This window comes from Xenopus laevis, chromosome 9_10L, assembly GCF_017654675.1.
Source record: "Xenopus laevis strain J_2021 chromosome 9_10L, Xenopus_laevis_v10.1, whole genome shotgun sequence".
NCBI classification, from domain to species: domain Eukaryota; kingdom Metazoa; phylum Chordata; class Amphibia; order Anura; family Pipidae; genus Xenopus; species Xenopus laevis.
The window spans coordinates 130,117,096-130,142,887 of NC_054387.1; the positions used below are offsets into that span (position 1 = coordinate 130,117,096).

The window sequence follows — 25,792 nt, forward strand, 5'->3', positions numbered from 1 at the left end:
TCAAAATGAAATGTAAAAAACAGATTACAGAATTCTGCTGGAGCAGCACTATTAACTATTAACTGTCCCTCGACAGTATCCTAGGTAACTAGTCGCTTCGTTTCAGGGATCAAGTATGCCCACAATTCCAATAGCTGCACCTTAAATCGATCACAATCAGCTGCTGAAAAGTCATAGGCAAGTTAGGCATTGTAATATTGATGCTAAGAGATACAGAGGCACGGCAGAAGCGCACCCAAATTTTCCCCCCGAATGTGATGTCCCATTGATTAAATTCCTGTTCTTAGTGCATCACATTGTTATCCCATCCTGTGAAAGAAGGGACAGAGATATGCACTGTATCAGAAGCATTGAGTATCTCATACATATTGGCCTTAGGCAGAATTATATTTGAGTTACGGGGAGAGAAGGGGCAGCTGCCATTCATATAGTGGTGTCTGAGTTAGATATAATAAGGCAAGATGGTGACAACGGGGCAAGATGGTGACCATAGGGCCAACTGGAGACTAGCGATGAGCGAATTTATTCGCCAGGCACGAATTTGCGGCGAATTTGCGTGATTCGCGAAATGCCCGCGAAAATTTGCGGAAAAAATTCGCCGGCGTCAAAAATTTTTTTTTCGAAAAAACGGACGCCGGCGTCAAAAACGGCTGGCGGCATCAAAAACGGGCGCCGGCGTCAAAAACGAGACGCTGGCGCCGTTTCGCAAATTTTTTCGCCATTTCGCGCGGAATTCGAAAATCTTAGGAAATATGTGAGAAAGGTTTCTAATTGTTTTCCTAAGCAGAAGAACATCAGAGCAGCCTCTTTCTTTCTCCTGACAACTTCCTTGACTACTTGGTGGTCAGACTGGTGGGAAACTGACCAGCAGGTGGCGCTGTTGTAACAAAAATCATTCATATTAACAGTACATGTATCTCTTAATATCTTGGAATAAAAACAAAATAAATAATGAATGTAAACGACAAAAGTGCTTAGAATAGCCCCCTCGTTCATTTTAAATTCACTTTTTTGAAAGCTTTACTTTTTCTATAAGGGGCTCTTATAAACAAGGGCAAATTTATTAACCTTCATCCTCTGGTGCATCTATTAACTAAAGTACATATTGTCTATAATTATCTATAACTCAGCATGCGATCTCTGCAAAATGAGCACAGCACCCATGTTTACTATTAATGCCATTAAGCATTGCTCGCATGATTTCTGCCAACTTGCCAGTTTTTTGGCCCCCATTTAGGTCAGCTAAATGATGAATAATTGGTTATTTTCATGATATATGAATTATTATTTACTAATCATACATTTGTAAGATTCGCTCTCCTGCAATGGACAATCTAATGTTAGCCAGTCATGTTATCAATCAGACATCCTCACATCACATATCATTCTGGCTACAGTTTCTACCGCTGTTATTAAATGTGACTCTCCGGGTGGCAATACAAAGTTGGAGGCATGATTGGGCAGTAATGCTGGAGCTAAAGTTTAGTAAAGCAAAACAGCTTACATCGTATTGAATGAAATAACAATCAAAAACAAATATGTGCAGCAAAAGTCTGCAATGATCATGCGCTTCCTGCACTTCCACGCATTTTTTCACGCACTTCCTGCACTTCCACGTTCGTAACTTAACATATAGATTACTCTGATGAGCTATCAATGTTTTTGATGTATGTTTTATTATTGAAAATATAAAGAAATCTTTTTTTATACCCCCTTTTGTTTGCATAATTTTTCGAGTGTGCGTGCCCAATATACATTGTATTGAGCTTTGGGTTACTAATTGTGGGTTTACCCCTGTCCCCTGGGTTAATTACACCTCATATATATACTGTTGGAGAGAAACTATTTAAAAACAAAACCCTATTTTTGTTTGTGTTTGGAGTGCCCTCTATTGATTTGTATCTCTAACTTTTTTAAAGAACCATTGGTGCGCAAAGTTTATTTGATCAAGATTGAATACTGTGTGTGCTTATACCAGAGTGGTAATCCCTTCCTCCATACCATTAGTGGGGCCCCACCTCAAGATAAAGAGTCTAATTATATTGTGCTTACCGGGAGTTGCTGGGAGTTGGACCCCTTGCCTGGGGACTGAAACCAGTGGATAGTAACCCAAGTGAAGGTTTAGGAAGACCCTGACCCATCCACCTGTTACATTATTATAAAGCTCTTCATCCAAAAAAGGGTTCTGCTTTCTCCAGGGGAGTGATCCCCAAGCAGTGGCTCATGAGTAACACGTTCATCATCAACCCATTGGCTGTTACTCCCAGTGTCTTCAAGCAGGTGCTTATTTTTGAATTCCAGGCTTGGAGGTAAGTTGTGGTTGCATAAAACAAGGTGTACTGCCAAACAGGACCTCCTGAAGGCTGCCAGTCCACACAGGGGCTACCAAATAGCCAAACACACCCAGGGCCGCCATTAGAAATCGCAGGGCCCCATACGAAAAAATTTCCAGGGCCCCCTGGGCTGCTCCCACCACAAGCCCCACCTACAGGTCTGCCCTCCCCACCCAAAAGGTCCACCCCCCACTAAAAAAAAAAACTTTAGTGGCTATGGTTCCCACATGTTAATAAAAAAATAAAAAATATTGGTGGTCAGGGCCACCCCATTAAAAAAAACATTTGTGGTCAGGGCCCCCCATTAAAAAATATTGGTAGCTAGGACACCACATGGGGAAAAAAATTGGTGGCCAGGGCCCCCCCCCACGTTATAAGAAAATTGGTGGCCAGGTCCCCCCTTAAACGTCCATGTAAAAAATCTTGCCCACCACACAACAGGGACCACAAAGGGTTACCTTTAGGGGGCCCTGCCATGTTACACTTACTTCATTAGTGTGGTCCACCTGCTGTCAGTGAGCTGCCAACTACAGAAGGGAGGAGGGGAGCACAGGTGGCTGCATCTTCTTCCAGTGACAGCATTTTCTTCCCTTATTGGTCACAGAATTGCAAGTCCAAGCTGCATGGTGATTGGATGAGCTGGAGGAGAAGTTCAAACCTCAGCTATCCAATCCCTGAGCAGCTCAACCGGGACTTAAACTCAGTGACCAATAAGGGGAAGTAATGGACAGAAGATACCTCCCCTTGTGCTCCCGCCCTGCCTTCCCGAAGTCAGCAGCTCTCAGAAAGCAGGGGGAGGCGGCTAATCAAGAAAGAGCGGCGTGGCCGGGCCCCCCTTACCCTCGGGCCCCCTTGTGTTGCTCCCCAACTCCTTTTACAATTGAATTTGGCTCACGGGTAAAAAAGGTTGAGCGTCCCCTGCTCTAGGAGATACTTACTCAAAAGCAGATAAAATGTTTGATGGTGTGTCACTAGCCTTGGTGAGCCCTAGGGCAATGCATATTTTTTGAAATGGGACTGTAGTTATAAAATATGGCAGGGGGCTCCCCCAATTCCCTCAAGTGCCATTTGCTCATGTTTTGAATTGAATTGAAGGTGTACATACAGAATAAGTTTTTTTTTATCAAGGTCCAAATAACCGAACCTCAAATAATTAGTGGTTTTCCGAGGAAAAAAAATAAATATTTTTTTTTCGATATTTATTAAAGTTCGATGGTCTAAAAACTCTGAATCCAAACCCCAGCATCTAAAAGCTCTCAAGGTCCTGTATAAGTCAATGGGGAAGGTCCCAGTGTCTGAGCTGATGTCCATGCCCATTTGTGGTTTTTCGTACATTTCGGAGTTTTTTGCACAGAAACCACAAACAATTCAGAGTTTTCGGAAAAAGCTCTGAAGTTTGCCCGACCCAATTTTTCGGGCTTTTTTCTTCATCAATAAGGTCCATTCAGGCAATCAGAGTTGCTTGGATTTCTAACTTAGAAATACTCGATAAATTCGAACCTTGATAAATAACCCCCTAAGTGTTGGGTTAGTAATTTCTGGGTTTCTGTAGCTTCTGAGAGTTAGAAATTGTGTGTTAATGAAGCATTATGCAGCCTATAAAATCTGTGTACTCTTTGGTTAAATCATAAATGTTTGTAGGTCTTAAAGCAGAACATTTAGCTCATTTAGGGTTCTGTGGGGACAAACATTACATCTTCTCTGTAGTCCTATAATTTCATATTAATTTCACATTACTGATTGCCTGCTGAATCACTTTACTCATCTAGTTCCTCCTCTTTGCACACATTTGAAAGAACATCTCAAGCCAACAAAGTGCCCTATTAAATTCTGCAACATCTGGGATCTTGCTTTCCTCTCCATGTAACCTTCATACTGGTGACTATAACCCCACACAACCCTACATTTCTATTATTTTTTATCTCCTAACATCACACCAGTAAACTTGGCCATACATGTAGAGATCTGCTTGTTTGGAGACCTCACCAAACAAGAGGATCTCTCCCAAAATGCCCACCTTGAGGTGGGTTATATCTGATTGTGGGTGCTAGGGCCCAACGATCGGATTACAATGAGGACAATATGACTGAGAACCGTACCAATGAACCAATGTGGTCCTCAATCTGATGGGATTTTTAAACCTGGCATGTAGAAAAGTATCATGGGTCTTGCACTTTGGATAAGAAAACAGAAAAAAGGGATTAGGCTTTAAATAGGAGAAATAGGGAGTGTAGGATTCTACTACCTTCTGTACAACTAGGGGGCAGACAACAAGCCACCTTCCCACCAATGGTCAGCACTGGGAGAAAAAAGGGAGGTAAGGAGCATGGGAAGAAAACTGTGATAGGGCAATAACATGATGGGTCTGCCATACTGGTAACCTTAAAAGGGAGGATAATGTAATAATTTAAACTTTATGGTGCACTCTATCTCTACGGAATTAATATGATGTGAGGCAAAGGACATTGTACATGACTCTCTGAGGCTCAACAGACACGTGTCTCTGGATCAGACTGCTTGCTTACACGCCACTTGAGACTCTGTCAACAGCCTCATGACTTTCCTCTGCTTTAATCAAGTTCTTTCAATATTATAATTAGTAGGAGAACAATATATATGAGATAAATAATTAGAAATACAAGAAACTCACCAGATACTCACAGAAGCATATTCAGCAGGTAAGTCTCTCTCCCTTGTGTCTCTCTCTATAAGATACACATTTCTATCTCCGCTTGTGTCTCTCTCTATAAGATACACATCTCTCTCTCCCCTTGTGTCTCTCTCTATAAGATATACATCTCTCTCTCCCCTTGTGTCTCTCTCTATAAGATACACATCTCTCTCTCCTCTTGTGTCTCTCTCTATAAGATACACATCTCTCTCTCCCCTTGTGTCTCTCTCTATAAGATACACATCTCTCTCTCCCCTTGTGTCTCTCTCTATAAGATATACATCTCTCTCTCCCCTTGTGTCTCTCTCTATAAGATACACATCTCTCTCTCCCCTTGTGTCTCTCTCTATAAGATACACATCTCTCTCTCCCCTTGTGTCTCTCTCTATAAGATATACATCTCTCTCTCTCCTCTTGTGTCTCTCTCCATAAGAAACACATCTCTCTTTCCTCTTGTGTCTCTCTCTATAGGATACACATCTCTCTCTCCCCTTGTGTCTCTATAAGATACATGGCTCTCTCTCCCCTTGCGTCTCTCTCTATAAGATACACATCTCTCTCTCTCTCCCCTTGTGTCTCTCTCTCTCTATAAGATACACATCTCTCTCTCCCCTTGCGTCTCTCTCTATAAGATACACATCTCTCTCTCTCCCCTTGTGTCTCTCTCTATAAGATACACATCTCTCTCTCCCCTTTTGTCTCTCTCTATAAGATACACATCTCTCTCTCCCCTTTTGTCTCTCTCTATAAGATACACATCTCTCTCTCCCCTTGTGTCTCTCTCTATAAGATACACATCTCTCTCTCCCCTTGTGTCTCTCTCTATAAGATACACATCTCTCTCTCCCCTTGTGTCTCTCTCCATAAGAAACACATCTCTCTTTCCTCTTGTGTCTCTCTCTATAGGATACACATCTCTCTCTCCCCTTGTGTCTCTATAAGATACATGGCTCTCTCTCCCCTAAAAGGTGTATAATTTTGACCCATGTTGCTAAATAGTTGCTGCCTAGCACTTATTATAATATCTGGCTGCAATTACAGTATGTCTGAATTTTGGGAAGAACTATGGCTTTGTGAGAAGGAAACATGATATGCATTATTACAGTTTGCCCACAAAAATAAATAGAGGCTCTTGATCTCTAATAAAATCCAGTTCTTCCTTAAATGAGAAGTGTTGCCTTGAAATTTCCTAAACAGAATCCGCGATAGGTTCAAGCTTTGAGGCTCACCATGCGTTACACCATCCTCTTCTTTCTTCTGTTTGTTGTTGCTGTGGGTAAGTTCTTTCCCTTGTATATTGTGATATGGCAGAAATACAAATTGGCTTGTAGCCAGTAACCAGTAGGAAGAAATTCCCTTGCCTACAAGTCAATACTTGCACATCAAGTATATTTGAGAAAGTCCAATATTTCAGGGCCATGCCCTTTTGTGAACGGGAGATTGCCCTAAAATGTTGTACTTCTGCTAATGAACCTGCAAAGGATTGACCTGCTGACATTGACTTGTGTGCCAGTGAATTACTCCTACTGATAGCAATGTCACATAGAAGTTCTATCCTACTTTGGTCATCTGTGGGCTCTAAGTCTATTTATCATGTAGCTTGCAGTAACTGTCATCTTATAATACATATTTGCCCAACGTAGAGATTTCCTGGAATCTGTTTTTCCCAAATGATGTCAAAAAAGCCATGAACAAAGCAGCAGCATTCAATAGTAAAAATCCAAGTCTCATTGCAACTCTTCCAGTTACATTGAGTAGGAGAAGCAATCGCTTATCTGAAAGCAGTTCCATTGTGAAGTACTGTCTCTTTCTGAAAGCACAGGATCAGGGCTATGGCCTGAGACAGCTGCCTAAATACCAATATTACAGCTAAATAAAATACATTTGTTGATTCAAGAATAACATTTTAAATGATAGAATTAATTATTTGCAATTAGGGTTGCCACCTTTTGCCAACAGGGAGACCAGGCAGAAGGTGGGCCAGGTGACATTGGAGGCAGGTCTGGTGACGTCAGTGGATGGATCTGTTTTCTGGGGGACATTGGGGGTGGGGTTATGATGTGGTGATCACTGATTGGCTGATTGCTGCTTCAATCATTTGAAAGACCTGTCAGAATTTCATAAATTTGAAATCTAGACAAGCATTTTAACCCGGATAGCCCTCCCGAAAACCGGACAGGTGGCAACCCAATTTGCAATGTACATAGTGTAATTTATCAATACAAACTACACCATAAAAATCAGGACAGAATCCCTTTAATACTTACACATCTCCTTCAATTGCAACCAGAGAAGGTGCTAATTTAATAATCCTTATCCCCAGTTCCTACACAATGGTAGCCCAGTTAGCGAGTTTCTTCTGCACATGGGGCATGGCACCAGACTTTCAAAGAAAATAAGTAAATGACGACTTTTCTTTTCTACATCATCAATTCATTTACCCACATATGTGAGAGGTCGACACAAGCCCGGATTTGTAGAAAGGCAACCAAGGCCCGGGTACACCCACATTCGTTCAAAAACACTGGGGATGCACAGGAGATACAAATTTAAATTTTACCATGCACCAATCCCCATTGCTCTCGTCTTGATGATGAAAATTTGAATGAATAAAGGGGAGGAGACAGGGGTGACGAACAGCAGTCGGTCTAGGTGTTCCCGCTTTGTAAATCCAGCCATGGGTCGACACTCTCCCACAGCTAAATATATTCAAAAACCTATTCTGCCTCTACCTCTCATCCCTCTTTCCTTTCTCAGGGAATGCCCTGCGCTGTATGGTCCTAACTGATATAAAGAAGCAGCCAGAGAACTGTGGGAAAGGTGAAGTTTACTGTGTAACTTACAAAATGAAAACAAGTAAGTTCCACTGACTCGTATAAGTCTTTTATATTGGTATAGTGGGAGAGACACCGCCATGTTGGATTCTGTGTGTATATATAGTTCCAATACAATATTGTACCAGTCAACTCATGGAACCCACTTCTGCATTTTTATATACTTTTTTCCTGAACAGGAGTGAAGAAGTTTTGTGCTACAAAGTTTGACTGCAAACGTATTTCATCAATGGCTCTTCCTGGGGAGAAGGTTACCTGCTGTGATAAAGACATGTGCAATGCGTGACACAAATCCAGGATTTCCATGTGACTTGCTAAACATCATCCCAAATATTAGTCTTCTCTCCTCATTTTCATTCTCTCTATTCTCCTGTAGTTACTGTGGTGCTACTTCGTCTTCTAAATAAACAACCCAGAACAGCGGGATATTTGTGTTTATTGTTGTATGAAGTACCTTGTTTAATTGCATCAAGCTGGACACTATGTAAGACGCTACCTTGTACCTCTACACTCAAATGGCATGTTAATTTTCCAATATATATTAAATCAATACATTTTCCATAAGATTACCAGATGAAGAGAGAATCAACAAAAGTCAACAAGATCTTTTTCAAGATAGAGTTATTTAATTCCATCAGATAGTCATAAAATATTACAAATGGGTGAACACTGGGTGGCATAATACAAACTGGCAAATTGTAAGGTTGAACCATAATAATAAACTGACACAACCCAGGGATTATAATCTCTTACTGATGACCGGGTTAGTTTTCACTGAATACTGTACCAGCAAGGGGTACTACTGTAGAGGTGCCACGACCCCATCTTCTTCTGGGGGGAAGAAGAACAAGATGGGGACATGATTTTCTTACTATAGTATCTTGGGTCAATGTAGTTTTTAGGGAACAGAAGTGATTATAATCACTGGGTGTGTTTAAGAAATTGCCATCCCCCAGTGATAGTGCCTTTTCTTCTTCTGGAATAAGATTTGTGTTTATATTGTATGAAACGTGCCTAGTTTGGCTGCCGAGAGGAAGCTAGAGGAAGGAGAAGACCACCAAGACCTCAGATCTTAATATCAGGGACACATGAGATGATGGACTAGGCAATTTACCCAAAGGGAAACCATGATGGAATTGCTGGAGAGGAAGCATAGGACCTCCTTACTTACCTTCCCTCTTATTGCCTTGGTGGTAACTATGAAGTTGACTACATAAAGAATAGTTGCCTTGCACATATTCCATGATGCTTTTATAATCTCTGCATTTAGTTCTTTACATTTTAACATGTACTTACAAGTGAAGATGTACCTCTAAAGAATTGTTACCCTAGTGAGAGTGGTAAATATATAATCTTACATCTGTTGAGACTGGCAAGTTGGGAACCGAAAATAGTGGAAAATGTACTTTTATTTATAGTACAGTATATGATTCTCCTGTTGCAATATCAGTAAAAATGGCATATGACTAAGGGCCCATAAGGCACGAAACGCGTAAGGCCATCCTCTGAGATGTTCCTTTTTGCGTAATAAATACTTTTTATTTGCATCTATTTTTGGAATGAAGTCCAGTTTCTGTGTGAGCTTACCACTGAATTCTATGTCTGATATTAGCACCCCAAGCTGAAGGTCTGAGGCTTGAGCACCTGTTAGTATTAGTACGTGTACCTTACTATTCACCCGTTCTTGCAACATTGGATATTTTTTCCTTATCCCTCATTCCATGTTATCCTTGCAAAATTTACCCTAAGCACTAGAGTTCCTACAGTCTGGTGGAAAAAATCCATATTCCACTAAGATATCTGGCCTACATTAGAATCCTTACCTCTCCTTGCTGAGGCCTCCTACCCCAAGCTCTCCAGTTGTATCCACACTCCTCAGTGGAGATTTGTTTAAGAAAAAAACACAATGTTATCCACCTGTATTATGAACTAGGGGATACCCATAACACCCCTAAGGCTAGAATGAACACATCCATTCCACAGGCTTCATGTTCTGCTATACAGGAGATTTCCCATAGAGATACCTATGTTTTAAATTCAGTAGGTGGATACCTCTTTAACCTTTCAAGGTCTAATGCTATTAAGCCTCCATGGCTATTTTCTATATATACTCAACACTTTATTCTACACTATATAATTAACTAATATATTTTATATAAATTAAAGGACCCTGTGACATTGTACAGTTTACATATATTGTTGTGAATCCACATTGCTTCTAGTTCAGAGTGTCAGCTTGTAGAACACTTGATTCTGTGTCAACAGCCTTGTGACTTTCCTCTGTTTTATTTAGGCTTTATCAATATTCTATTAAGTAGAACAAAAATACAAATGTGAGAGAGATGATTATTTAGAATAACTAGAAACTCAGTGGTTACTCACATAAGTATCTCTCTATCTACACATCTCTCTCTCCCCTTGTGTCTCTCTCTCGATAAGATGCACATCTCTCTCTCCCCTTGTGTCTCTCTCTATAAGATACACATTTCTCTCTCCCTTTGTGTCTCTCTCTATAAGATACACATCTCTCTCTTGTCTCTCTCTATAAGATACACATCTCTCTCTACCCTTGTGTCTCTCTCTATAAGATACACATCTCTCTCTCCCCTTGTGTCTCTCTCTATAAGATACACATCTCTCTCTCCCCTTTTTCTCCAAAAAAACCTCAAATGTCAGGATGGCCATTAACATCTTCATATGGGTCAATGGACCTCTGCCATTGACTTATACATGAACTCACAGGTTTTAGGTGGCGAATAGTCAAATTTAAATTATATCCAGGGTAAACTTTGATAAATCTCGAATTTCAATCAAATTAGAATTTGAATCGAGCTTTGATTATTCCCAATTAAAATTTATGGATTTTGTCAAAATAACAATTCAAAAATTCACTATTCAACCCTTGATAAATCTGCCTCTAAGTTTCTGGCCACATCCAAAGGATGCCATAATATTTCCTTCTCGACTTTGGATCTTGGGAAAAAAAAGTCAGCAAAATGTTATCATGAAAATTGGTGACCATTTCAGGGAGGAAGTTGACACCGGTTATTAAAAATACTTTATCCTGCACGAAGACCAAATGCCCATCATCAAGTTATGGATCTCACTGATTCTTCTGGTGAAGTAATTTTGAATGATGCTTCTTAAAGGGAAAATACACCTCACTATTTGACATGCCCCAGATAACATCACAATGGAACAAGTTTCATTGCTGTGTAAAGCTTATGGGGTGAGGCTTTTCAATCTGTGGAATGAGGTCTGTTTGTGTGAAAACATTTATTTATGTTTATTTCTAGAAGTTCAAAAAGTGTTTATGCACCTTTGTAAAATAAGCCCAACTAAATGAGCCCATATCAAAGGGGAATATATTTTTTCTTTGAAGCAATTCAAATAAGGGGCCAGAACCAATTCAGTGTAAAAAAAGGTTAATCACGTGAAAAGTCATGGACAAGATTCAATTTGAGATGCAACTTAAAACTGGAAGTGAATTAGGAGAACAGTTTTATCTCGAGCTGAATCTTATCCAAGAGTTTTCACGTGATAAACCATGAGATAACTTTTCCCCACTGAATTGAATTTGGCCCAAGTACTTGAAGTCAACTCTCAAGGACCACTCTCAAGGGGTCACTTAACAATGGGTTTGCTTACAAACACAAGCTACATAAAGACAAAAGACCTCACCCACCACAAATAGGAAAACTGCAGGAAAAAAGAACAATCTACTTAGCAAACGTAGACATATAAATATCCAAATACAACTAGGGATGCACCGAATCCAAGATTCGGTTCGTGATTCAGCCAGGATTCAGCCTTTTTCAGCAGGAATCGGCCGAATCCTTCTGCCGGGCCGAACTGAATCCGAATCCTAATTTGCATATGCAAATTAGGGGTGGGGAGGGAAATCGTGTGACTTTTTGTCAGAAAACAAGGAAGTAAAAAATGTTTTCCCCTTCTCACCCCTAATTAGCATATGCAAATTAGGGTTCCGATTCGGTTCAGTATTCGGACTAATCTTTCGTGAAGGATTCGGGGGTTCAGCCGAATCCAAAAAAGTGGATTCTGGTGCATCCCTAAATACAGCCCAAGCAGCCGTTAGCAGCAACATATTAACAACAGCCAAGGCAACAACCCCCCCCCCCAACTTACCTTTTCTTAGTTCTTTTCTCTTTTCTTTCCTTTCTTCTTTTCAAGCAATATTTCCATAATGATTGTTTGGACAATTTTGAAATCTGCAGAAATAAATAAAAAAACACTAGTTAAAAAAAAAACAAACAAAAGAAAACCCAATGGGTTTGCTGTTTAATCCCCTTTAGTTCTTAAAAAAAAACCTTTTCCCAAAGGTTCCTGAGCAATGTTTCCATAATGATTGTTTTGACAATTTTGAAATCTGCAGAAATAAATAAAAAAAACACAAGTTAATAAAAAAATTAAAAAAAACAATGGGTTTGCTGTTTAATCCCCTTTAGCTATTAAAAAAACCTTTTCCCAAAGGTTCCTGAGCTAATGATCCCTTTAAGAATAGAAAAAAATTCGATTTGGCTACAGTCCTGATTGTAATTGATCTGAGAGATTCTATCCAGAATGATTTTATAAGCATTTCTGTTAGAAATCTTAAGTTCAGAATGATTTAGAAGTTGCCATTTTATTTCCCTCTCACATAAAATGGAAATACATTCCTTGGTACCTATTCTCCAGATGTTTTTCTGCAATCAACTGCTTTTTCTCCTATTCCTTCTGTCTAAGGGAAAGAGATTTTCTGGCTTCTTCTTTGAGTTCTTGGTTTGTCTGATGTGACAAAGTGGTCTGGAGTATAATCTTTCAGTCTCAATTAATAATCTTGATTGATGATGTTTAGTGTCCGGAGGCCTGTTATGTGATTAGCCTACACTGTCTTGAAGTATGAAAGTCTGCCTCCTAAATCGGACACTGGGGCTTACAAACCTGCCTTCTTCTTCTTCTCAGACTTTTTTTTTAAATTTCTTTTGGAGCCTAAAAAGTTTGAGTTCTAGATTTCCAGCTTTGGGCCAGATTTCATTCAATGAAAAAGTTATCTCATGGTTTATCACACGAAAAGTCATGGACTAGATTTAATTTGGGGTGAAAAAACTTTTCTCCAAGTTCAGTTCCAGTTTTTTTCTCATAGACTTCAATAGAGTTTTCACGTGATAAACCATTAGATAAGTTTTACTGAATTGAATTGCATCTCAAATTAAATCTCGTCCATGAGTTTTCATGTAATAAACTGTTTTCTCATTGAATTGAATCTGGCCCTTTGTCTGGTGTAAGATCTCCCTGGTTTTTACTACTAGGTATCCTTGTATGAGCCTCTAGACCCACTGTTGTTGAATTTCCAAAATCTTATTTCTTGGGGCAGAAATGCAGATTTTTCAAATGAAGCTTTTGATTTGATCTGATTCAATTTGGTACCTCTTTTTTCAGAAAAGAATATATTTTTCTGACTTTCTTTGATGTGATAATTATTTTTGTCCCATTTATTCTCAGAGGCACTCTTTATAACCTCATGGACTAGGAAGACATAATGTTTCTTTACAGTAGACTTCACCACTTGATCTTGTTTGCTAGTAAAAGTGGGAGCATCATCCAAATCTAGTGTATGCCCCATAGCTTTGATTACAGGTTCCACCATCTTCATATTTCTCTTTATTTTTCCACTATTTTCCTTTTGGTTGTGTGGTCAATGCAAATATCAAAAGAGGAGGAATAATGAATTTCAGGCTGCTAGTTGCTGCACAAAAGATATGTGCATTGTCCATATAAAAAAAAATGTGAATAATCTGATCTATGTACGCATGCAATATGTTTAAATATGATTATTTATTGAATATAGATCTTTTTACATGTGGTCGCTACCCCAAAATGTGCAGTTGTGGAAGTATTCTTCAAATGCAGATATTAGCAAAACTATATTTCCTCTAGAGTAAAACTTCCAAATAGATTTGACTATTAGCAAAAAATGTATTTTAATGACTACAAACAACCATGTTTTTATAGAACACTAAAATACGTGTTACAATACACTGTGGGAGTTATTTAGCAAAATCCGTTTTTTTTATTTATAAAAAACCCTAGAAAACTATTTGACCTTATTTATTATTAAAACGCTATTTAATTGACAGAAAAACGTGATAAAACTGAATGGTACAATTTTTTCAAATTTTTTCCCCGAATCGCTCAATTTTTCTGAATTTTACAGAAAAATTCAGTCGGATTTTCAGGCTAATTCCAGCACAGAACATAGAAACTTCCAAATAAGATAGGGACCTCTCCCATTGACTTATATATAAGCTTGGCAGATTTGAGATGTAGGATTTTTGGATTCTGACTTTTTCCATCCTTGGGTTATAATACATCTTGAAAAATGTACGTTTTTTTCCACAAAAAATTTGGATTTCATAGCAAAAAAAAGTCTTTTTGGAGTCTTTTGCATTCGGACTTTAATAAAAAAAAAACTGTATATTGGTTTACACTGGTTCATAGCAGCCAAAAAAGTTTAGGTGAAAGATCTCTGATCTCTGCAATTAGTACATTGCAGAAAAATATTATGGCTTGTCAGGAGACAGCAATAGTTATTTGTAAATTCAACTGTCCATTCTACCAGTGTATTTCATCTTCATCTGATTTTTATAAAAGGACTGTAAAGAAAGATGTATAGTCTGTCTGTATAGTTGGGAAACATTGGAAGCTTAGGGAACTGTTGGGTAGAGTGTACATATGTTGTTAAATTCCCATGTCCTTAAAAAACTTGATTAAAATTTGCCTTGACCTAAAGGATTAGATAACAGCATGGTGGCATCTACTGAAATATATGGGGGTCACCTTACATGACATCCAGATGGTGGGCTGTAATACAATATTCTATATCATTCCATGGAAAAAATTGTACCCCTGTATCATGTAGCACTCATATACATCAGACAGTGTTGCCACTAGGAAGGTTTTGTGATATAACTCCTCATTGAGGGAGGTACCATCCTTATACATACAGTAGGCTTGAGATATGATATATGTGGGGTTTTTACATGAATGAAATGTGCAACCTTCACCCTTCATTTATTACTACAGATCTCAGGATTGTCAGTCAGCCCTCAGATATTCAAGGATGTCTGGGGCAGTATTTCAAGCTGAAAGACCACAAGCTGAGCAAACCTGGTGTGAAGAGCCATTGCCATCTAGTCCTGTTGTACCATAGGCTACAGACATTCAGACAGACATCCCTGTGTCATTAAAATAACCCTTTCTACTGATCCATGAGTTGCTTTTGGGGATCTGGGAATTTAGTTGGTGGCACACAGTATATGAAGGCCACCATGAACCCACGTCTAGATTATATTAAACTACACTTTAGCAGCTTTTACAACTACTTTTGTCTTCCAGGGCTTCAAAATATGAAGAACAAGAAATAAAATCTCTGGACAACCATGAAGTTGGCAGATGACAAGAAGGTAGAGAGAACATAGAATTCTCTGTGTAACCATGGAGTTGGCAGATGACATGAAGGTAGAGAGAACATAGAATTATCTGGGTAACCATGGAGTTGGCAGATGACATGAAGATAGCGAGAACATAGAATTGTTTGGGCAACCATGAAGTTGGCAGATGACATGAAGGTAAAGAGAACAAGTCTTTGGGGAAGTGAGAGGTAGGGACACAAATTATAAAATTTTAGAAAAAAAAATATATATAGCCAAAAAAAAAATTCAGCACTTACTTAGATAATATGTAATTTACATCGGTCTCTGACCCAGTGGAGCTTACAATGTAATTTCACACTAAGGTCAGTTTTATGAGGAGCAAATTAAATAATATTACAGACATGAGGATAACATAAAAACATCTTACAGATAGTGTCCTGTCTGGAATTACTGCCAGTTTGAAGATGGTGGTATCTCCAGGGTTCTCCTGCACCAATAGGCACATGCAAAACAGGAGATGAGCCAGTGATTGTTTTCTATTTATACTTGATTGAATTACATATGACATGTATCCCATTAGTCCTCTCTCTTTAAATGGAGCACATTTAGCCACCCATATTCCTTGATAATGATTGTGACACACAATAAAGATTGTTGTTCCATCCCAGTTTGCATTTTGATGAATCCCATGATCAGAAGTAAATACACAGGAGAAGAGTCGGATAACTTGCCAATGTGTAAAAATGTCACTAGCTCATGTCATCATTTATCTGCTGCAGGGTATTCTCATACTTGTACATACTTGATATAAACGCGTTTCTGAGCAACATTCAACAACTTATATTTGATAAATAAGAACACTTTCCTATCCACACAAGACTTGCTGCCACTAAGCCTACTGAATAACAAACCATTATATTTATGGACTCTAAAATGTCTTCCAAAAGGGGAACAATAGTACATTAACTGGAGCTGCAGGGCAAACAGACATGGAGAACAATAGCATTGTGAACACAATACTGGGAGCCTACTCCTAGTCTAGTCCAATAAATCCAATGCCTTGTTCTTAGCAGCAGCAGGCGTATATGCAAGTGGCATAATCTAATCACTAGTCTTACTCACATACATACAGAAATATTGGTTTATGGAAACATAAAAACATTTTTCATGATTGCTGTTCTCAAATTGAGCCTTGACAGTGCTAGGAAGACAGGGAGGCTTCAGAGCAATGTCTAAAAAGGAGGGGGAAGGTGTACCTTGAGGTTGCTAATAGCAGAGGTTGGGAGCAGATCAAGGCTCGTGGCAGCCATGGAGGACAGTATCCCATCTACAGGTGTAGATGGTATAGTGCTTGAGAGATCTCATGGTAGGTTGTGGGTTTTTCACCACTGGGGGTTGGTGGGGGGAATGCTTGCCTGAGAGGGTAGAGACTAGTATCCCTTGGTGTAACTGTGTTCAGTTCAATCTCCAGGGTCATATGAGTTTGGAGTGAGGTTGAACTCTGCTTTCATCTACCCAACTTAGCACAGTGCAACCAGGGCCACGTTTACATAGTTTGTAGTGAATTAGACAATAGAGTTTGTATTGCATTATACCATAGAGTTTCTATTGAATTATACCATAGAGTTTTATTGAATTAGACAATAGAGTTTGTATTGCATTATACCATAGAGTTTCTATTGAGTTATACCATAGAGTTTGCATTGCATTATACCATAGAGTTTGTATTGAATTAGACAATAGAGTTTGTATTGCATTATACCATAGAGTTTGTATTGCATTTTACCATAGAGTTTCTATTGAATTATATCATAGAGTTTGTATTGAATTAGACAATAGAGATTGTATTGCATTATACCACAGAGTTTGTATTGAATTAGACCATAGCGTTTGTATTGCATTATACCATAGACTTTATATTGAATTAGACAATAGAGTTTGTATTGCATTATACCATAGAGTTTATATTGAATTAGACAATAGAGTTTGTATTGCATTATACCATAGAGTTTATATTGAATTAGACAATAGAGTTTGTATTGCATTATACCATAGAGTTTATATTTAATTAAACAATAGAGTTTGTATTGCATTATACCATAAAGTTTGTATTGCATTATACCATAGAGTTTGTATTGAATTATACCATAGAGTTTGTATTGAATTAGACAATAGAGTTTGTATTGCATTATACCATAGAGTTTATATTGAATTAGACAATAGAGTTTGTATTGCATTATACCATAGAGTTTGTATTGCATTATACCATACAGTTTCTATTGAATTATACCATAGAGTTTGTATTGAATTAGACAATAGAATTTGTATTGCATTATACCATAGATTTTGTATTGCATAAACGTTTCGTATCTCTACAGACACTTAATTATAGGCCTATAATTAAGTGTCTGTAGAGATACAAAACGCGTAAGTCGATGCCAAGAATACAGAAATAAAATACTTGTTTTATCAACACGTCTGTGTGGAGGATTGATCCTTGAGTACAGGCTCAACTACAAACACGGTTTGGATCCGCTCCCCTAACTGAAGGCAGTGCACCTGAACTGAGATCTTTTTGTTTTGATATATATCTCAATAAAAACAGCTTTGTTTTGTTGCTAAGACCTGGTATAGTGCAGAATACTTCGTTAATTTATATATAAAATGAAAAAGAACAGGGTTCCAGTTGCAAGGTTATGTAATGCTCAGCCTGTGTGGCTATATTCTATATACTCTTATAATACACAAAAGCCATGAATATATTGTAAATTATATCCTTATAAACAGTGAGTTCTGATGTCATCAGTTATAAACGGTGAGTTCTGATGTCATTTCTGTCACATGACTCGCTGAAATTTGTGTATTATAATAAATAAAGTACCCCCAGTTGCAAAATATGAGGATATTAGAAGTTATGTCGGAGTTCTATGCCTTCGGCCTCATGTTTATATATGGTCATGAAACTCCTCGGTAACTTCTAATATCCTTATAATTTACAAAAGGGGGTACTTTATTCACTATATATTCTACCATTAACTAATATAGCTTATATGAGGCAAACCCCCATCACATTGTGTTTATATGACTCTGTCAGAATCAATAGACAAGTGTTTCTAGGTCACAATTTCTGTTTGACTTTATAATATGTCAACAGCCTTATGACTTTGCTCTTTTAATGAGGATTGAGTGAGCAAAAGTATAAGTGTCGGAGAGATTAGTATTTAGGAACACGACACTCGGTGGTTACTCACAGCACATCTTAACCAGGTGGGTCATTGCAGCCCTCGTCTATTTCACTCTCTTTTTTTGGGGGGGGAATGTATCAATTTGTGAAATTAAAGTTCATCACACAAAAAATCTACCACTCACTATTCATTTTTATAGGATTTTTAGAAGCAAACTTATCAATAGGTCAAAGTTAGAGTTCCAATTTTATAAATATGCCTCTAAAAATCCCATAGGAATAAATAGAGTGGGAGAATTTTACTTTGGTGAGCTATAATTTCACACTTATGATATGATAAATCAGTCTCTAAGTCTCTCTCTCCTGTTTCTCTCTCTATAAGATACACATCTCTCTCTCCCCTTGTGTCTCTCTCTCTATAAGATACACATCTCTCTCTCCCCTTGTGTCTCTCTCTATAAGATATACATCTCTCTCTCCCCTTGTGTCTCTCTCTATAAGATACACATCTCTCTCTCCCCTTGTGTCTCTCTCTCTATAAGATACACATCTCTCTCCCTTTGTGTCTCTCTCTATAAGATACACATCTCTCTCTCCCCTTGTGTCTCTCTCTATAAGATACACAACTCTCTCCTTTCGTCTCTCTCTATAAGATACACATCTCTCTCCTTGTGTCTCTCTCTATAAGATACACATCTCTCTCCTTGTGTCTCTCTCTATAAGATACACATCTCTCTCTCCCCTTGTGTCTCTCTCTATAAGATACACAACTCTCTCCTTGCGTCTCTCTCTATAAGATACACAACTCTCTCCTTGCGTCTCTCTCTATAAGATACACATCTCTCTCCTTGTGTCTCTCTCTATAAGATACACATCTCTCTCTCCCCTTGTGTCTCTCTCTATAAGATACACATCTCTCTCCTTGTGTCTCTCTCTCTATATGGATACCTAATACCTGTCATTGATCAGGTGCTCACACACAGGGTTTTGGATCAAAGCTAAAGTTTTTGTAATTATACTCCCCAACCCCTAGATCCTTCTCAGTTAAGGATTCATAAAATTCTGCTTGTATTTTGTGTTGGCCCCCATTACCCAATTATACCTGAATTCTTGGAAACAATGTTGCATTTGGGGAAGAAAACACATTGCATAGTATATATGCTTTTTTGCTTTATCCCACATAAAATACATTTTTCCCATGAATGAAAGCTTTGCCTTGAATTTTTCTCTCCTTGAACAGAAACCTGTGATTGGTTGAAAGCTTGAGCCACACAATGCGTTACGCCATCGTCTTCTTTCTCGTTTGTGTCATTACTCTTGGTAAGTTCTTTTTGTTTTTATTGGGATATTGGTGTTAAAATTGTAAGTGTTGATTTGGAAACAAATTACATTTGAAAAGTACACAGCCAGCTTATTATCTTCCAGGTGGAAGGGTGTCTCTTTAAAACATGTGACTGGCTCTTTTTTTCACTGGCTCAAAATGGCATCTGTGTCCTGATTTATGGTTGAGATTTTAGATACAGTTGTGTGTGTGAAAGTTTGTAAAACCTTTAAAATGTTCTATATATTTATAAGATATAAAATAAGCTACACAGCATCTGATTTGCAAACAAGTCTTTAAAGGAGATGAAGGAAATCTAATTAAACTAATGAAACAAAAATTATTATGTTTGATAATGTATTGAATAAAAAAAGACCCAATAACATATCTTTGTGTGGCAAAAGTAAGTGAATCCTTAGAATTATGTAATTTGAAGATGAAATCAAAGTCTGGTGTTTTCAGTCAATGGAATGACAATCAGGTGTAAGCTTTATTTAAACAGGGATTCAGCAAAGCATGGTCACACATACAATACATTTGTGAATGTGTATTATGGTTTGAACAAGACGTCTGAGAACCTCAGAAAAAGAGTTGTTGATGCCCATAAGGCTGGAAAAGGTTACAAGACTATCTCTAAAGAGTTTGGACTCCTCCAATCAACATTCAGACAGATTGTTTAGAAATGGAGGAATTCAAGACCGATGTTACCCTACCCAGAAATGGTTGACCATCAAAGATAACCCCATCAGGATTCATCAGGAGGTCTGGCATAGTGCCGAGAGACGAATTGCTAATTTGGTGCCTCTTTTCAAAAAAGGATCCCGTTCTCAGCCTCAAAACTATAGGCCAGTTAGTCTGACCTCAGTGGTTGGAAAGCTTTTCGAAGGGTTAATAAAGCATAATATACTGGACTTCATAGCAAATCATATTACTATGAGTTTGTGCCAGCATGGTTTTATGTGTAATAGATCTTGTCAGACTAACTTAATTTCTTTTTATGAGAAGGTAAGTAGAGACCTCGATTCTGGGAAGGCAGTGGATGTGATTTACTTAGACTTTGCTAAAGCATTTGATACAGTGCCACACAAAAGGTTACTTGTTAAATTAAGGAATGTTGGCCTGGAACATAGTATTTGTACCTGGATAGAGAACTGGCTAAAAGATAGACTACACAGAGTGGAGGTAAATGGAACATTTTCTAATTGGACCAGTGTTGTTAGTGGAGTACCGCAGGGCTCTGTACTAGGTCCCTTGCTTTTCAACTTGTTTATTAATGACCTGGAGGTGGCCATTGAAAGTACTGTTTCTATTTTTGCAGATGATACTAAATTGTGCAGAACTATAGGTTCCATGCAGGATGCTGCCACTTTGCACAGTGATTTGTCTAAGTTGGAAAACTGGGCAGCAAACTGGAAAATGAGGTTCAATGTTGATAAATGCAGGTTATGCACTTTGGCAAAAATAATATAAATGCAAGTTATACACTAAATGTGTTGGGAGTTTCCTTAAATGAGAAGGATCTTGGGGTCTTTGTAGATAACACGTTGTCTAATTCTGGGCAGTGTCATTCTGTGGCTACTAAAGAAAATAAAGTTCTGTCTTGTATAAAAAGGGCATTAACTCAAGGGATGAAAACATAATTATGTCTCTTTATAGGTCCCTGGTGAGGCCATACTCCAGATGAGGCCTTACCAGGGACCTATAAAGAGGCAGAATTATGTTTCATCCCTTGAGTTAATGCCCTTTTTTATGCAAGACAGAACTTTATTTGCTTTAGTAGCCACAGAATGGCACTGCCCAGAATTAGACAACGTGTTATCTACAAAGACCCCTAGATCCTTCTCATTTAAGGAAACTCCCAACACACTGCCATTTAGTGTATAACTTGCATTTATATTATTTTTGCCAAAGTGCATATCCTGCATTTATCAACGTTGAACCTCATTTTCCAGTTTGCTGCCCAGTTTTCCAGTTTAGACAGATCACTTTGCAAAGTGGCAGCATCCTGCATGGAACCTATAGTTCTGCACAATTTAGTATCATCTGCAAAAATAGAAACAGTACTTTCAATGCCCACCTCCAGGTCATTAATAAACAAGTTGAAAAGCAAGGGACCTAGTACAGAGCCCTGCGGTACTCCACTAACAACACTGGTCCAATTAGAAAATGTTCCATTTACCACCACTCTTTGTAGTCTATCTTTTAGCCAGTTCTCTATCCAGGTTCTTCACAGTCAGGACAGTGAGGTTGTGGAATGCACTGCCGGGTGATGTTGTGATGCTGATTCAGTTAATGCCTTTAAGAATGGCTTGGATGACATAATATCAAAGGCGATTGTGATACTAAACTCTATAGTTAGTATAGATATGGGTATATAGAATTTAATTAAAAGTAGGGAGGGGTATTTGTATTGATGCTGGGTTTTCATTTGGAGGGGGTTGAACTTGATGGACTTTGTCTTTTTTCAACCCAATTTAACTATGTAACTATGTAACTATGTAACTGGAAAACATCTAATTGTTCGAGAGGTTACAAGGAAACCCAGGGTAACTTTTAAGCAACTGAAGACTTATCTCATATTGGGGAATGTTGATGCTTATGAGTCCACCATCAGAAGAACACTGAACAGCAATGGTGTGTATGGCAGGGTAGCAAGGAGAAAGTCACTGCTCTCCCCAAAAAATATTGCTGACATCTACAGTTTGTTAAATATCATGTGAACAAACCAGAAGGATACTGTAAGAATGTTTTGTGGAGGGATAAAGCCAAAAATAGAACTTTTTTGGCTTAAATGAGGAGTGTTACAGTTGGAGAAAGAAAAACACTGCATTCCAGCCTAAGAACCTTGCACTATCTATGAAACTTGGTGGGTGGTGTTTTGGTTTGGGCCTGAACAGCTTGCAATCATTGATGGAATAATGGATTCTGAACTTTACCAGAGAATTCTAAAGGAAAATATCAAGACATCTGTCTAATCTGTGGGTCATGCAGCAAGACAACGATCCTAGACAAACAAGTCGTTCTAACAAAGAATGGTTAAAGAAGACTAAATGGCAAAGTCAAAGTCCTGACCTTAATCCAACTGAAATCTTGTGGAAAGACCTACTGTGAGCAGTTAATCTGAGGAAACCCACCAACATCAAAGAGCTGAAACTGTTCTGTATGGAGGAATGGGATACAATTCCCCCATGTCGATTTGCAGGACTACAGTTACCGTAAACATTTAGTTGCAGTTATTGCTGCAGAAGGGGGTGACACCAAATACTGAGAGCAAGATTCATTTAATTTTACCACACACAGATGTTATTGGATCACTTTTTTTTCAATAAATACACAACAAAATATATTTTTTGTTTCATTTGTTTAACTAGTGTTTTTTCATATACAGAAAAATCTTATGTTGTTTTAGGTCATATTCATATAAAAATATAGAAAATTTGAAAGGTTTCACAAACTTTCACACACGACTATACATGTCCCCCAAAATACAGACATATTTGTAAAAAATGTTTTCAATAAAAATTGGCAATTATATGCTAATGTTATCTCTTTAACAGATTTTAGCCCATGTATTTATTGAAACACTGACCTCTGTATAAACAGACCTCTTCTCAACCTTATCTAATACCTTTGCTTTGGGCATAAAGTTCAGAGGGAGTTTATTATACAGAGGGTTTAACTCGGAAGAGTATTCTGGTTTACTGCCATATTCTCCCCCAGCAATGTCACTAATGCCTGGAATTTGGAAAATAAAAACTGTTGTGTACTATCTAGTATAACAAAAAATCCAAAAACCATGTTTTTGAATTAAAGCAGTAGATCAACCCAAAAGTGTTCTTGTATCATGAAAGAACATGTAAACAACTTCTCGTACATTGATCTCTGCCTATTTTCTCCTTTCTATTTCTCTTCTCAGGAGAAGCACTGAAATGTGTGAATTTACAAGCGAATGGAATAAAGATGACACAAGAGTGTGCAAAGGAGGATACCAAATGCTTAACATTAAGATCATTAAAAAGTAAGTGGCACAGTCTCAACCTGAAATTTTCTGAAATCTGTGTGTATTTAGGGGTGAGACATTGACCTGATGAATCCCCTGTGTATAGTGCCAACGTATCATTGTTCTTCTACTCAAAAAAACCCTCTAAAACTGCTTTTGAATCGTCTAAATATTGTCCCATATTTTTTCTTCAATAGAAACTTTAAAGTTTTGTGCCTCTGGTCGAACATGTACGACTATGAAAATAATGTCTTTGCCTGGGGAACAGATTACATGCTGTGAAGGAAACATGTGCAATGCTTGAGATGATTCTTCCAATGGAGGTTGCCGGGATTTTCTCTTCTCACATGAAGCAATGGCCCTACCAAAACATTTGTCCTCTCCTCTCTCCTCTTTTCCCTTCTGTCCACTCTCCTATAGATACTAGGGTGTAGCTTGATTCCTAATATCCATTAAATAAAGCACTCAACTGCAGGTTATTTGTGTGTAGAGTTGTATCAAGTACATACACAGTTTGTTTAGTTAATGGGAAAGAGATAAACTAGGTCCAAGTCATAGTTCTTCTAAAAGTAGACATGTTCAGAAATGGGACAATGTAGAAGATATCTGTGAAGGTTCTCATTCATCCATGGTATATCTATAGTAATAATTCAAATCAACTGGACTCCTTATTAAAGGAGGCAGTTGGGAGGAAAGCCTACTTTCATTTGGTTCTGTCTAATAATTCCACCACCCTCACAACCCTCATCCTGGACCATTTAGAGTTTTCTGATTCTCTATGTTGGGTCTGTATGGGGGATCAAGCCTGCCACATTGGTCCACTTAGGGCCTTCAAGTTTAGCGTTAGTGACCTCATCAGAAACGAATCTGACATTTTGGGGCTTATTTATGAATGTCTGGTTGCTAATGCTAAAGGTCTCAGGAGCACAAATGGTTAAGAATAATGCTTTCATGAATTCAGTGGTCCACAATACAGGTGCTCCATACTTACCATGTAGGTTCATGTTTGCAGAATCTCAGTTGCAGAACATGACCCAAGACAACAACTGTGCAAGACCATGGTTAGGGTCCAAATTTGTATTTGATTTTTTTTTCACTTACTTAGTTCTGCCCAATAATTCCACCACCCTCACCAGCCCTCATTCAGGCCCATTTAGAGGTTCCTGCTTCTCTAAGTTAGGAATGTATGAGGTTTAATCCTACCACATTAGTCCACTTAGCCCCTAGATGTTTAGCATGAGTGAAATTAATCTATCAATGCCTGGTTTCAAGTGCTAAAGGTCTAAGGGGCAAAAAGGGTAAAGCACGGTGCTTTCATGAATAAAGTGGTGCCAAAAACAGGTGATCCATACAAGTAGCTTCATGTTTACACAATCTCAATTGCAGAACAAGGCCAACGACGGTAACTGCGCAATACTATAGGTTAGGCTTAGAATTTTTATTTATTAATATTTTTAGTCTATCATAAAATATATTAGTTGCCCCACTCAAAGAATTAGCACATTCCATCAAGCTTCTGGAGTCCAACGTGGCGCTGCATTTGCAACATATTGGTAAGTTGTATCCTGTAGAAAGGTGGAAAGTCCTATTCAAGTGAATAAATCTTTGGAAATCCCCCATCAGCATTATCTTTTTGGAACACTGATGTCACTACAGCCTAGAAAGGATTGGAATTTTCAAGGGGGATGTATCTTTAGACGTCTCACTGAATGTGAATATAGAAGTCTATAGGGCTCATTTACTGATTCCAGAGATCAAGGGCAACAGCAGTTAAAATTGTATCCCTTGAGATTCTATGCTTTGTATTTTGCACCAGATTAAAAATGTGGTTCAAAATACAGAGTAAAATGTTCTCGGATGAAAAGGAGTCAAGTGCATTGGCAAGTGTTAAATACAGGGTTCCCCAGCACATTGTAGTCTTTCCTACCCAGGCATTGTAATGATAAGTTACATGGTATGGCAAAAAAGGAAAAGTTGTGTCCACCACAAAAATTATTAAGTGGGGGGGGCAATGAG

General features: G+C 38.3%; 2 protein-coding genes across 3 annotated transcripts; both read left to right on the forward strand.

Annotated features, from left to right (window-relative positions):
- The first annotated feature begins 4,807 nt into the window (after positions 1-4,807).
- On the forward strand, positions 4,808-8,261 carry LOC121398364 (xenoxin-1-like). The gene is made up of 4 exons (XM_041577557.1): positions 4,808-5,011; positions 6,202-6,280; positions 7,762-7,860; positions 8,018-8,261. Exons 2-4 carry the CDS (start codon positions 6,235-6,237, stop codon positions 8,122-8,124), a joined length of 252 nt encoding a protein of 83 aa, XP_041433491.1. The 5' UTR covers positions 4,808-5,011; positions 6,202-6,234; the 3' UTR covers positions 8,125-8,261.
- Positions 8,262-18,445: 10,184 nt separating this feature from the next.
- xenoxin1.L (xenoxin 1 L homeolog) lies at positions 18,446-24,250 on the forward strand. 2 transcript variants are annotated; one of them, XM_041575464.1, is made up of 4 exons: positions 18,446-18,538; positions 19,696-19,775; positions 23,693-23,794; positions 23,974-24,250. In XM_041575464.1, the coding sequence occupies exons 2-4, from the start codon at positions 19,730-19,732 to the stop codon at positions 24,078-24,080; spliced, it is 255 nt and encodes an 84-aa protein (XP_041431398.1). In that variant the 5' UTR covers positions 18,446-18,538; positions 19,696-19,729; the 3' UTR covers positions 24,081-24,250. The 2 variants fall into 2 exon arrangements, with proteins under 2 accessions (XP_041431398.1, NP_001079296.1); NM_001085827.2 differs by lacking the exon at positions 18,446-18,538 and having other exon boundaries at positions 19,700-19,775; positions 23,974-24,249.
- Positions 24,251-25,792: the final 1,542 nt, after the last annotated feature.